Source organism: Chrysoperla carnea, chromosome X (genome assembly GCF_905475395.1).
Source record: "Chrysoperla carnea chromosome X, inChrCarn1.1, whole genome shotgun sequence".
NCBI lineage: Eukaryota > Metazoa > Arthropoda > Insecta > Neuroptera > Chrysopidae > Chrysoperla > Chrysoperla carnea.
The window spans coordinates 30,980,758-30,993,498 of record NC_058342.1 but is presented as its reverse complement, the minus strand read 5'-3'; the positions used below and the strand labels follow the sequence as shown (position 1 = coordinate 30,993,498).

Sequence of the window (12,741 nt, the reverse complement as noted above, 5' to 3'; positions counted from 1 at the left end):
TAATGACCCAAAAATTTTACGTTCCTTTTCAATTGTCGTTTTAAACCGGTTTTGATTGTAAATATTTTTTCCTAAACAAACAAAAAAATAATAATAAATTGTGAAAAAAAATAGTAGAAAATTTATTCTTAATGAAATAAATTTTGTTTATAAATTTATATTTTTTAAACTTTGATTCTTTGCCAAGCCCTCAACAGTTTTAGAAACATATTTGCCTTTTATTAAACTAGAAATAATTATGCCTTTATAACAATTACTATCACAAAAATTGTAAAAATATTATCCCACTTAAAATTATAAAGACCGTTTCACACTATTATTGTTTTAATAGTTAATTCATGGCGGTAAAGAAGAACGAAATTATTAATCTTAAGGTCTTTAAAATTTTGTGACAGATATATTTACAACTAAAAAAAATTATACAATGAGGATCCTTAGAGTACGTGACGTTAAAATGGAAACGAAGTTTCAAATAATTGTTATTTTTAATGCGTTCAAGTTTCAATTTATTCCAGCATTCAATCACAAACAAGATCTTTCAATTTTCCAACTTTGTTCTTTAAAATTTATAAATTAGTAGCGCACTTTTTATCGAATAACTCATCGATTGTATTATGATTAATGAGGAAAGAATCCGGATGTTCAATAAAAAAACCTTTTTGTGATTAAATCCCTAGACAAAATCGAATATCACGTAAATAAGTGCAATTTTGTTCATTGAAAGGATTTCGTGGAAATTGACAACATTCGACATCGATTTATCTTCGTCTTTTTTATACAATAATTAATTTTAAAGCCCAATGGGGAGACGAATTGTTTGTTTGACCTTAAACGATAAAAAAATAAATATTTCGATATCTTGTTTTAAGAAATTTTCATTGATCTAGAGAAAAACTTTTCTTAACAAATACCCTTACTCTCAATGAATATTTTTACTCGTAATTCCCGAACAAGATAGTCGAGACATCTTTATTTTATCGCTTAAGATTCAAGAAATCAGTAACGAGAAAAATGCCTGCTATTTACGTGAAAATTAACTATTTAAAAATCATCGTCGCCACTTTTAACGTCTATTATGCATTTTCAGAAGGCTAAAAACTAAAATAATTCGAGTTAACTAAAACTGTTCGACCTTAACAATTACACAAAATAACAAAGTTGTAAACTCGAATTAATATTTTTTTAAATTTAATATTAATTAACAGTGGGGGAAAAAAATAATAATAAAACAATAAAAATTAGATTGTAACAATAATATTTTGAATAATAAGTTATTTTAATAAAGTTTATCATTTTTTTTTTATTTAAATATAAATTCATCATATATGCCCAAAAAAAAAAAAAAAGGATTGAACTGAAAATGCCATTAGTTTTCCTCTAATTCTTAAATTTTTTATCACACAAAAGCCTTGTAACATAATAAATACATTGAAAATATTTTTCAGTTGGTATAACTGACTGACTATAATAGGGTCTTTATGTTTTTAAAATGAACCAGAAGGAGTTGTATTGGCTAAAATCAAAAACGAATATGGCCATTGTAAAGGGGTTAAGCTAAAACCACTCCAACACCTGGTAATAAAAATCAACTCATTTCGTTGGATTTAGTTAATCTGGATCAAGTTAGCAAGGATTGGAGTAACTTTCACCTCTTTTGAAAGATAAATTTACAATCTTACGATGACATATACAAAGCCGTTAACCTTTCAAAACGGTTGCGTATGGAATAACCATTTGAAAATATTTATTGACAGCTGTGAGAGTTTTTCTCATCACTTCAGTAAAGTCGGTAAAAACAAAAACCGCATTCGGATAGCTTCGTTTTACTTAGGCGATCTTCGTAGATACTGTGTTTTTAAGGACGTCAAATTGTAAAGGGATTACTAAAAATCACTCCATCCTACGCTAAATCAACATTTGATAACAAAAATCAACCTATTCTGTTGGATTTGGTAGATCTGGATCAAGTTAGCAAGGGTTGGAGTGATTTTCAGCCCTTTTGAAAGATAAATTTACAATCTGAAGATGACATTTATAAGCCATTAACCGCAATTCGGATGGCTTCGTTATACTTCGCGGATCTCCGTAGATACACTGTGTTTTCAATGACAGGTGGCAGTGATATTATCTATCCAGAATATTTGATAAGTAAATTTAAAATACTATTCTTTGATATGAATTAATGTACTTTCACAAATAAACATTTGTAACCTATTGAAACATATTGTTGGAAATTTCTTGACGCTTACGCAATAGCGTGAGATTTTCTCTTATCACAAGAGTGACGACAAGTCTGAAGGGTTAAGAGTCGCTCATTATCACTGTAGGTTCCTCAAATTTATGTATATGTCGTAACCAGATTGTAATCTCAGCTAGGTTTTCCGAGAAAAAAGACCAAAAACCATGCCAACTCATATTAACGCAACCCAATCCAATAAGCTGAATTGATACAGGTTGAACTATTGCGAGTTTGAATGCGCAATAAGGAATGAATTGCCAATTAAAAAACTGATAACAAATTTGAAGTTAGGTAATATATGCATAAGAAGAGTTCTTTTGGACATCAATGTGTAAAACAAAGAAAGAAAGACAGCGAATATTATGTGTGTGCGATGCGCGCGCAAATTATTCAATCGATCAGTCATGTTCACAGTTCACTGCTTGTTTTGTTCACGATTTAGTTAAGTTAACTCACAAAAATAAAATAATTTTATCTTTCTTATACACAATATACGTCCATAAGAACTCTTTTTACAGCTGGTATACTTTTACAAAACCTATTTAAACACCCATTTGGTCCATTTTGACATATTTAAAATAATCGCAGACCCAAATTTTGAAGTTGTAAATGCATTTTGATTTTTTTTTTTGATAAAACAATGTAGTTACTATGTTCATTGCAATAAATTATTAATATTTTGGTTTTTCCTTGTTAGAAAGAAAGAAAAAAACATTGAAATTTTTACTGAATTTTCTTCTTTTTTTTTGGGATTTTTAATTTTTTGAAATTTTTTGTTTGTTTTTGAGTTTTATATGTTTTTATATACCATGTAATTAATATATTACGATCAGATTAATTTTTTTTTTTTATTCAAAGGAGAAATCATACTCAGACCAATCTGAATCTTCTGAATCGGAAAAAAAGGCCACTAAATCCTCTAGATCGTCTAAAGAATATAGCCAACGATTATCTCGATCTTCAAGGAAGTCCCATAAAATGAATTGCTGTAAATCAAACAAGAAAAAAAATTATTTTTTGTATAATTTTTGATTTGGATTAAAGTCCATCATAGACGTTTAATATTTTTGCCCCTGTTCAAAGCACAATTAATCGAGGAAATAAAACCGAAAAAACAATCTTACCCAGGAATATTTAATACTTTATTAAGGATTAAATCAAATTGTTTTCGATATTCTTGATTTTACATGGAAACGATGATTAGACAGAAAAAAATAAGTTAGGCAATATTAATATTAAGTATATATTTCTTTCTGTTAATTAACATTAATCCAACTAAACTTTAGGCTTTTGACAAACAGAAAGCTGATCTCTATCACGCAGTCACTAATAAAGATGCCATGCGCAGTCAGTGACGATCTTTCTGTTTAGTATTTTTACTATTGATTGAGCGGACAGATAGCTTTTTATTAGTCAGAAGTCTTACTACTTGTTCCTAGAAATTACTACACGAATTGAGACCTTCGTTAGATCTTTATGGCTAAGTTTTTCTACAACTATGGTTTGTCCTTCCACAATCATGCAACTTTAAATAAAACTTTCTTGGATGGTAATAACGTTTTTACAGAGTGGCTTCCAAGCTAATTGTGTCTATTGTCTGCGTATACCAAATAACAGGGTCTCTAAAAAGTACCACTTTGTAAGGACCCAGTAATGTTAGATAGTCAATACCGCCCCCAAAATGGTCTTCCTATATTTTTGAGCAAAAGCTCTCACGGCCACAAAAGTAATTTTCGAGCTACGGGCTAAATAACTATAATGTGTAGCTTTGATTGCCGGTAATTCAAAAACTACCCGCTAAAAAATTTTGTCGCCGTGGGAGGTTTTGATTAAAACGATCCGAAGACCATTTTGGGGGCGGTTTGAAAAATTTTCACAGAAAGTCATTTTTTTATCTAATATTGCGGGGTCCTTTGTAGCAGCAATTAATTTTTTTTTTCATAAGTTGTTAATTCTGTCCTTTATTTCAATTGTGGATCGTCAAAGCGGGCGATCTCTCTGTAAATTAAGCACTCCCATTCATTAGATTAGGTTAGGGTAGAGTGGCTGTCCTGGGATGGGACGCACTTAGATCATAGGGCCCGTTGTGATACCGAAAAAGGGTTGGCTCATCCCCGGCGCTACTACTCCATGAACCATTTGGAGCAGTTAAAAAAAAGAGTGCTTTGATGTCGACGGACTTAAGGTCGGAGAGATCGTCAAAGACAGATTGGATCATGTAAATCCATATCCTTATGGTAAGAAGAGGAGACATTGTCTTCTCCTTCCCATTGTGACAGCTCCTGCCTGCAGTAGTTGTGATACAGTCAGGCCCAGGCCTTCAGCATGCCTGCCGACCAGCCAGAGGCCCTTGGAAGGGATATAAGATCTTCGGAACGCCTACGATTGTACTCAACCAAATTTATCTTGTAGTACCACAATCCCATTCATTGATAACCAATCTTTTTTTAACAGAAAAAGTACATAGCGGGTGTTAAATTTACAAGAGAGAGAACGAAACGAAAAACGACACTGAACTTAATATGATTAAGGTATATTGCGAACTATAGCCTCGCCATCTGTGAGTGGTTTTAAGAAGTCATCAGAAATCTTAGTCGGTAATGTAAGTAAAAAGAAATGTTTGATTACTGATAGACACATTTTTCTAAAACAGAGGTTATCTCAAATTTTATGTTACAGTCAGTTTTAAAAGAACTTTTCAAAAGCGAAACGAAAACATCCGATAAAAAAATGTTCGTAAAAGATCGTGTAACGTCATAATGTTAATTAATAATTTTATACAGTGTATACGATTCAAGATCGTCACAACGATGTTTTACGAATATTATTATCGTCGGACGTTTTCGGTTCTCTTTTGAAAAGTTATTTCAAAACTGTAACTTTAAAAAGAAAATTTTTTTCAAAATCCCCATTTCATGGATTTCAATTTTATGGTGCTGAGCTCTAATTTTTTAGAAAATAAAATATAGCCCATATAATTTGCTGATAATGTAGAATTCTATAGGCGAAATAATTTTTAAAATCTAATTTGTTAGTAAAATTCTTCCAAAATGTTAGTAAAATGTTATTTTCCACAAAATAAAGGAAAATCAACTACCCCAAAATTTGACTAAGCTAAATAAAATTTGATTAATTTTATTAAACGGTTTGTGCACGGATTAAGCCTTAGCACAATATTTAACATAAAGTAACACAGTGCTACAAAAAAACAAAAAATTGAAAGCACTTTTTGAGCGACCTAGCATACGTTGTAGATCTTGGTGAGTGCGCATCATTAAAATGTGTTTCAAAATTGTCTAACACCTACTTTCGTGTTCTCTGCGCACTTAAAAATTGTAACTCCGTCAATTTTTAACCGATTTTCGATTGCTTAACGGTTTTGAAAACTAGAAACATTGAGCTTTCGGAATATATATACAAGGTGTTCTATTATCGATAGCAGAAAATTATACCAGTAAATTGAGCTTATCAAGACAAATGGAAAAGCTTTTTACCAAATTTCGATCTGAGGCCTAATTCGGAAGATGAGAAAAATAGAAGGATTTATGCGTTCACAGACCAATGAAACTCATTAAACGAAGTAGGTGTCACTTTAGAATATAGAGGAGTCTATCATAAAACAATAATTGATTGTAAATTGATTTATTTGGGGGGTGTTAGACATTTTTGAAACACACTTTCATTATGTTACACATCAAGACCTATAGCGTACACTAGGTCCTTTGAAAAGTGCAAAATCACTGTAGCACGGTGTAATTGAACAAAAATTAATAAAGAATAAGTAAAATAAAAAGAGAAAAAAAAATCTAAAAGATATTAAATGAAATTGAATTGGTACCTACATGAAGAATTAAGGCCGTTTTCATCAAATATCCATTTGCAGAGACTTATTCCGACGTATAACGAAAGTAAATAATGGTGGTAGTTGAACTAAAAGGATCATCCTAAGTGGAGAAACAGGATGTTAGTAATAGGATTGAATAATGTGTGATAAAGGATGAAATTGTTAATTTGTGTGTAGTTTTTAAAAATTTGTTTGGGTGTCATTTCATGCAAATTTTATACAGGAGTTAATATGACTATTTCAGAATGTTTTCAATCATTTGAACAACTATAGCCGAACGAAAATTCAAAATTCAAATCTAAAATTAGAATTTACAAAAAAAAAAAAAACAGTTAATTGTTGAAATACCCTGTATAGACTATCTGCGGCTACCTGCAAACTTTCAACTTTCTATCTGTTATAGTTTTGGAGAAATGAAACACCAAAGTTTTGTCCTAATTTGCACCCTCGCGGATGAAACCAGGTTCAAAATTTTTGGGTCCGAAACCTTGTATTTATCAATCCTGGGAGAAATTCCAGCGGAATCCTATAGATTTATCTGCTTGAAAGTAGCATCGTTTACCCGGAAACATTTCGCCTTCGGATGACAGGTTTTTTTCAAGAAGGGCAAACAGTACCTCTTGGTTTAAGTCTTATTTATTATTATAAACCCTACAAAATTTTCTTGCAATTTTGTACAAATCTAGAATTTTTCATTTGAATTTTTTATTGTAAGAGTATAATTTCTAAAAATTTTATAAAAACTCTGAAAAGGTCAAATAAACTCCATGTTGTTCTAGCATGAAACGACCCACCGATTTGTTTGGAAATAAAAATTGTTGAAAAACACTTACTTGCAACATATCAATTTCACCATCATGCGCTTGCCGACGATGGCGTACCGGTGGTCCTACATCCACTTTGGTACCGTCGGGTAATGCATGTAAATAAAAACATTTGTTACCAAATGGACATTTACCGCGCCCTTGTTTGAAATATTTGCAATCTTTAATTCGTAACGCTCCTTTATAATCCGTTATTAATTTCTCTTTTTCTTCTTTTGTGTCCACCCAGTACATTGACGGACATACAAAGTCTGATGTTACTCGACATTCGGGACACGCACTGTAGAAGAAATGTTGAAAAAATCGAATTATTTTTAGATATTAATAATCTTTTTATTCATATATTCCCCGAAAATATAGATGTATGCACTGTATCGAAGGTCAACGGGGAGAAAGGGGTTTCTTATAAATCCGTTTCATGACAATACATTTTATGTAATTTTGGAGATGTCTGATATGAACACCTCAAACAGGCACATTCAGGAAACTTATAAACTGTTTTTTAAAACTTTAGTTTAATTTGAAGCAACTGTACAGATGTTCAAAGCCATAAACACCGCAAAAAAACCCAATATTTTGACATAAAAAAAGGGTGGAGCTTAACTGAGAAGTCAACACCCCTAAAAGACACATCCTTCACACTAAACCAACCTACAAACCGATTTTCAACCCTCTAATTCAATTTAAGGATGCTTTACTGAAATTCAAAGCCATAAAAATTGAGAAAAAACATAATATTTCGACATAAAAAAGGATCATTGGTACTAACCCAACCTACAAACTGATTTTCAACCCCCAGCTCAATTTAAGGAGACTTTAATGAAGCTCAAAGCCATAAAAAACGAGAGAAAGCATAATATTTCGACATAAAAAAAGATCCTTGGAACTAATCCAACTTAAAAATTGATTTCCAACCCTTTAACTCAATTTGGAGAGGCTGTATTGAAGTTTAAAGCCATAAAAATCGAAAAAAAACATAATATTTCGACATGAAAAAGGATCATTGGTAATAACCCAACCTAAAAACCGATTTTCAACCTAAAAATTGATTTTCATTCCTTCAGCTCAATTTGGGAAGGCTGTACTGAAGTTCAAAGCCATAAAAACTACAAGAAAACATAATATTTCGGCATAAAAAAAGGGGGAAGAGGCTAAGAAATTGGCATTCCCAAAAGACGTTTTCTATTAACGGGCTCTACTGAAATTGAAAGCCAAAAATACGTCGAAAAAAGCTGTTTCCCCCCCTGAGAATACTCCCAAATTGATCAGTCATCTCCAAAAACTCATTGTGTTCTGGGTTTCATGAAACGGATTTATAAAACACCCCACCCATCTCAGTTGACCGTCAATACGTGTATAAGCCTATAATTTCAGACAAAAATTGAATGGAAATAATAATAAAATTACCGTATAATTTTTGAATCGAATTGCTTTGCTTGACGCCATTTTCGAATACACGATAAACAAAAACAATGATTGCAATTCGGTAAAATTCCAAAACGTTGTTCTCGCGATGATTTTTCTAATATCACTTCAAAACATACACCACATGATTTCTCTCGTGAACGAGCCACAGCAAATGATAATTCCATATTTTTTTCATGTTGTGAAACACACTCCTGAAAACAAGACCAAAAATTATTATCAATTACAATCCGGAAATTCAATATTATAAAAAAAGCCCCGCCCTCCTCTCTTGCTTTAAGAACGCGGAATAGGCTTTCGATTGAGCTCGCGCTGCTGGCTAACACCTATGAAATTTTCAGCATTTCTGAAATGACTTACTAAAACTATATTTGACCGGAGACCAAAATATTTTGTTATCCCCCTCTGTCAATTGTTAGCAAAGGCCCGAAAAAATTTGCTAAAAATTAAAGTACTTGATAAAAACATACCCGCTGATGACGTTTACGTTGTTCCTGATCATGTGGATGTAAAGCAGCGACCCCGCACAATTCACAGATATCGCCATGAATATACGAACATTCATTTGGTGGATAACGACATTCTCCATTAGCTTCAGCATATGGACATAGTTTATTATACATCGCTGAAGATGCCGCTGCTGTATCTTCTCCGTCTTTTCCTTCGGGTTTAACAACCTAAACAAAATACAAATAATTTATTATTTATTAAGTCGTGACTGAATCCCTAAAACCTGAATATATAATTTTTATCAGTAACGGAATAATCATTAGGCGGGGTAGGTTTCTGCCTAGGGTCTGTATTGGCTAGAAAAAGAGCGTCAAGTTGGTACAAATATAACCGGCACCCGAAGACGAGACATCTTCAGGTAAGAGATGCTATTTCAAGCAGATGAATCTTATAAGATTCTACCGAGGTAGAAAACCCACAGCTTTTCCGGTCGGATTTCTATCGGGATTGATGGATTCAAGGATACGGAACTAAAAATTTCAAAAATGACGCTCTGTAGATTTCTACAGGTGCAAATAAGATTATGATAAAGTCGATGGGCAAGTTTTTGTTTACAATCGCAACCATTATAAGACCAAAACCTCCAAATGTAGATTAAATACATAAATTTTATACATTAAGGATATAAGAGCACCAAGTCAAAATATAAGCACGTTAGTGGGGGCACAAAAATTCAAAATATCGAAATTGAAAATTTTGTTTACTTATTTAGCTTTCGATATTTCGAAAACCAAGGCAGCTAACGAAAAATTTTGTTTTTATTTTTCGTCTACATTCATGAAGCTATAACAAAATTCATCGTCAAAGTTGAAAATAAGGTACAAATAATTTCCACCCTAAATCCAAGATTGCCTTGGTGCTCGTACTACCTTAAAAATAAATTAATATTTAAAAATTAGTCTAAGAGTTTCCTAGGCTACCATCAGTGAATTTTGATTTATTTATTATTGTCTATTTATTTATGATTGTGAAGTGGTACAAAGTGTTTTTCAAGACAGAAAAATCGCTCAAAAGTCAAGGTAATGCTCTATAATACTCTTCAATACAGAATATTTAAACAATTGATTCAAGAATAACAATTTTTAAATGACATGTAACATTTATTTTGAAGTGCATTCATTAATAAATAAATTCGTGGATTACAGGGTGAATCAAAAAACCACAGAATCGAGCTAATTCGACCCCATTCAAGGCATTACCAACTTGTGGATCAGTGTTAAATGATTTTGAAATAAGGTAATTAACAACCTAACACTTTTATTGACAATGAAAATTTGCCGGAGGAAAAGTTGCTAAAGATAGCATTAAGGGGTTATATCCAGCTAGAATTTAAAAAAAATAGATTTCTCATTTCCGGCATGTACATATCCGAGAACTGAGTGTCTTTTGAAAATTGAAACGCGTTTTTCTCGAAACAGCATTTTCAAGTTGGTGAGCAAGAGTGCTCCGAAATGGTGCGACCGATCGGTTTCAAATTTTTACACAATTTTCTTAGATATTTTTCCCAGGTATTAATCGAATGAGTAAGATTTCTGAAAATTATTTCGATATTTTAGACCGCTTTGAAGTTGGAAATTTTTTGAAGAATTTTGATTTATTTAATTTTTTTTTTTGAAAGCCGCCATTTTGTCAAAAATCTTTTACTATTCCTTCGATTAATACCTGAATTCATCTATCGACTAAACAAATTTTCTGAATTTTTTTTACATTTTAAATAATTCAAACTAGAGAGATGGTTCTCCCCGCCGGACACCCTTTTTTGGGGGACCCCCTAGGAGATCGCTTACAAGAGCAGTACCATATAAAATTTTTGAAATCGGACAACGGGATCTTAGAATTAACGTTAGATACACGATAGAATACGAATATTTAAACAATTAATTCAAGTATTTAAATTAATAAATTTGTCCTAAATTGGTTAATCAAGTACTCAACACGCCAACACAGTGAGTTTCAGGCTCCCAAGGTTCCGTATTAACCTTAACTAATCTAAAAATACTAATATTGTTCCAAAAAAAGTTAAATATTGCTATAATTTGTTAAAAAAAATAATAATTAACCTGGTAGCTACATCCTGGCCTTGATAACTCTTCCATTTTTTTTTAGTATCCCGAGAAACCGAGAAAAATACACTATTCAATTTCGAAATCCAACGCGAACTAACAACACTTTATGTATCGACAAACAACACTTAATAAACAAATTTTGTTTTATAAACAAAAAAACAAAAGAAAATCAAGTTACCTGTGCATAAGATTTAATCGCCATTTTCTTTGGAATTGTTGTATTATTCGCTGTATTTAAATTTGTTTTACTTGCAGATGGAAAAAATTCTGGTGCATTCACCCAATCCTCTGATGGAATGGCAGTTCGTGTTATAACAGGTGGTATTTGTTCTGGAGTTGTTGTGCTATTTATATTATCAGAGGATGAACTCGTTGGCGATGATGTCTGATGTACAAAACGACATTGTGTACCATATTTACAAGTACCATGTTTGTGGAATCGACATATCAACGATGGTGTACTTGAATTATTTTGTGGAGCCGTTGTTATTGTTGCATTATTTAATCGTGAATTTGAGGCAGTTTGCGGAGGGTGCATAGCAGAATTCATCTTTTATTATTAATATTTTTTACAACTTTAGTTATTCTCAAATAAATTATCCTTTTTGTTTTTATTTAGGCGAATGTTCCCGAAAAAAAAACGCCTTTCCGTTTTTTTAAATCCAATTAAGTTTCTATTGAACAAAAAAAAATAAACACAAATGAATATACATCGAAATTTGAGACCTTGATTAGAGATCTTTTTTAAAAAAATTTAGCTGTCATTTTTAATAAATGAAAAATCATGCTCTCTACAAAACAAACCCTTATATTAAAAAAAAAAAATAAATTTATGAAAAAATCTAAATATTATTTCAAATCTACAGAAAAATCTAACTTATTCACCTGCAACATTTCAATGAGAAAATTCGTTTAAATGTAACCGGTGTATTTGTTACTTATTAAATGAATTACAGCTGGTAGCCATTTTTCAATTTTATTGCGTGAACAAAAACAAGCAGAGATGTTTACAAAATTTTTATTTAACACATTCAAAAATAATACACGTTTATTTTATTATAAATCTAAAAAAACGAGCTGTTTGTTATTGATTTGTTTTTATTTAAATGGAACACGTTTTATATTAATTCTATATTGGATTTAAAAATCATTTCTAAATTGTTATTTTTTTTTAGTGATATTCATTGAATTTTCGGGTTTATTTTTTGCAAGTCAAAAGTGTATATTATTTGGTTGTGTGTGATTATTCTTCTCTATGGTCACTTTTTATTTTTATTTTCTCAAATACCCAGTCTGGTACCATAGAATAAAATTACGGAAGCCTGAATAGTTCATGATCAATTTATGAAAAAGTGGCGCTACACTAGCTTATTTTTTAAATGTATACTACCCACAAGTATAAAACCAACTTTCAAAAAGTGCCCTTGTGACTTGTGGTTATGGAAACAAAACTTTTTGAAAATGTCAGTCGGTGATAACTATTCTTTACTTAGCCATTGCCGAAACTGTCTGGAATTATTAATAAGTGTATATCCGGATTTAATGATAATATGAAAATGTTTATAATTTGTATTATGAAGTTAGTTAAAAATTTTTATTAATATTATTTAAAAAATATAATGCTTTAATTAGCCTTTTTCCTCAGAATATTAAAAATAGATCCGCTAGATGGCAGGAAATCAAAACATTTGTATCTCCCTAGTTCTGTCATTTAGCGAATCTTATTTTAATCTTCTTAGTGAAAAGGCTAATTAAAGCAATATATTTTTTAAAGAATAGTTATCACCGACTGACATTTTCAAGGTTTGTATTCGTAACCACAAGTCACAAGTG

At 31.3% G+C, this 12,741-nt stretch overlaps 1 protein-coding gene across 1 annotated transcript; it reads right to left on the bottom strand.

Annotated features, from left to right (window-relative positions):
• Positions 1-2,992: 2,992 nt before the first annotated feature.
• On the bottom strand, positions 2,993-11,904 carry LOC123303121 (probable E3 ubiquitin-protein ligase makorin-1). Its single transcript, XM_044886244.1, has 6 exons — positions 11,794-11,904; positions 11,087-11,582; positions 8,803-9,009; positions 8,315-8,526; positions 6,917-7,187; positions 2,993-3,225 (listed from the first exon to the last, which is right to left on the bottom strand). Exons 2-6 carry the CDS (start codon positions 11,456-11,458, stop codon positions 3,088-3,090), a joined length of 1,200 nt encoding a protein of 399 aa, XP_044742179.1. The 5' UTR covers positions 11,459-11,582; positions 11,794-11,904; the 3' UTR covers positions 2,993-3,087.
• Positions 11,905-12,741: the final 837 nt, after the last annotated feature.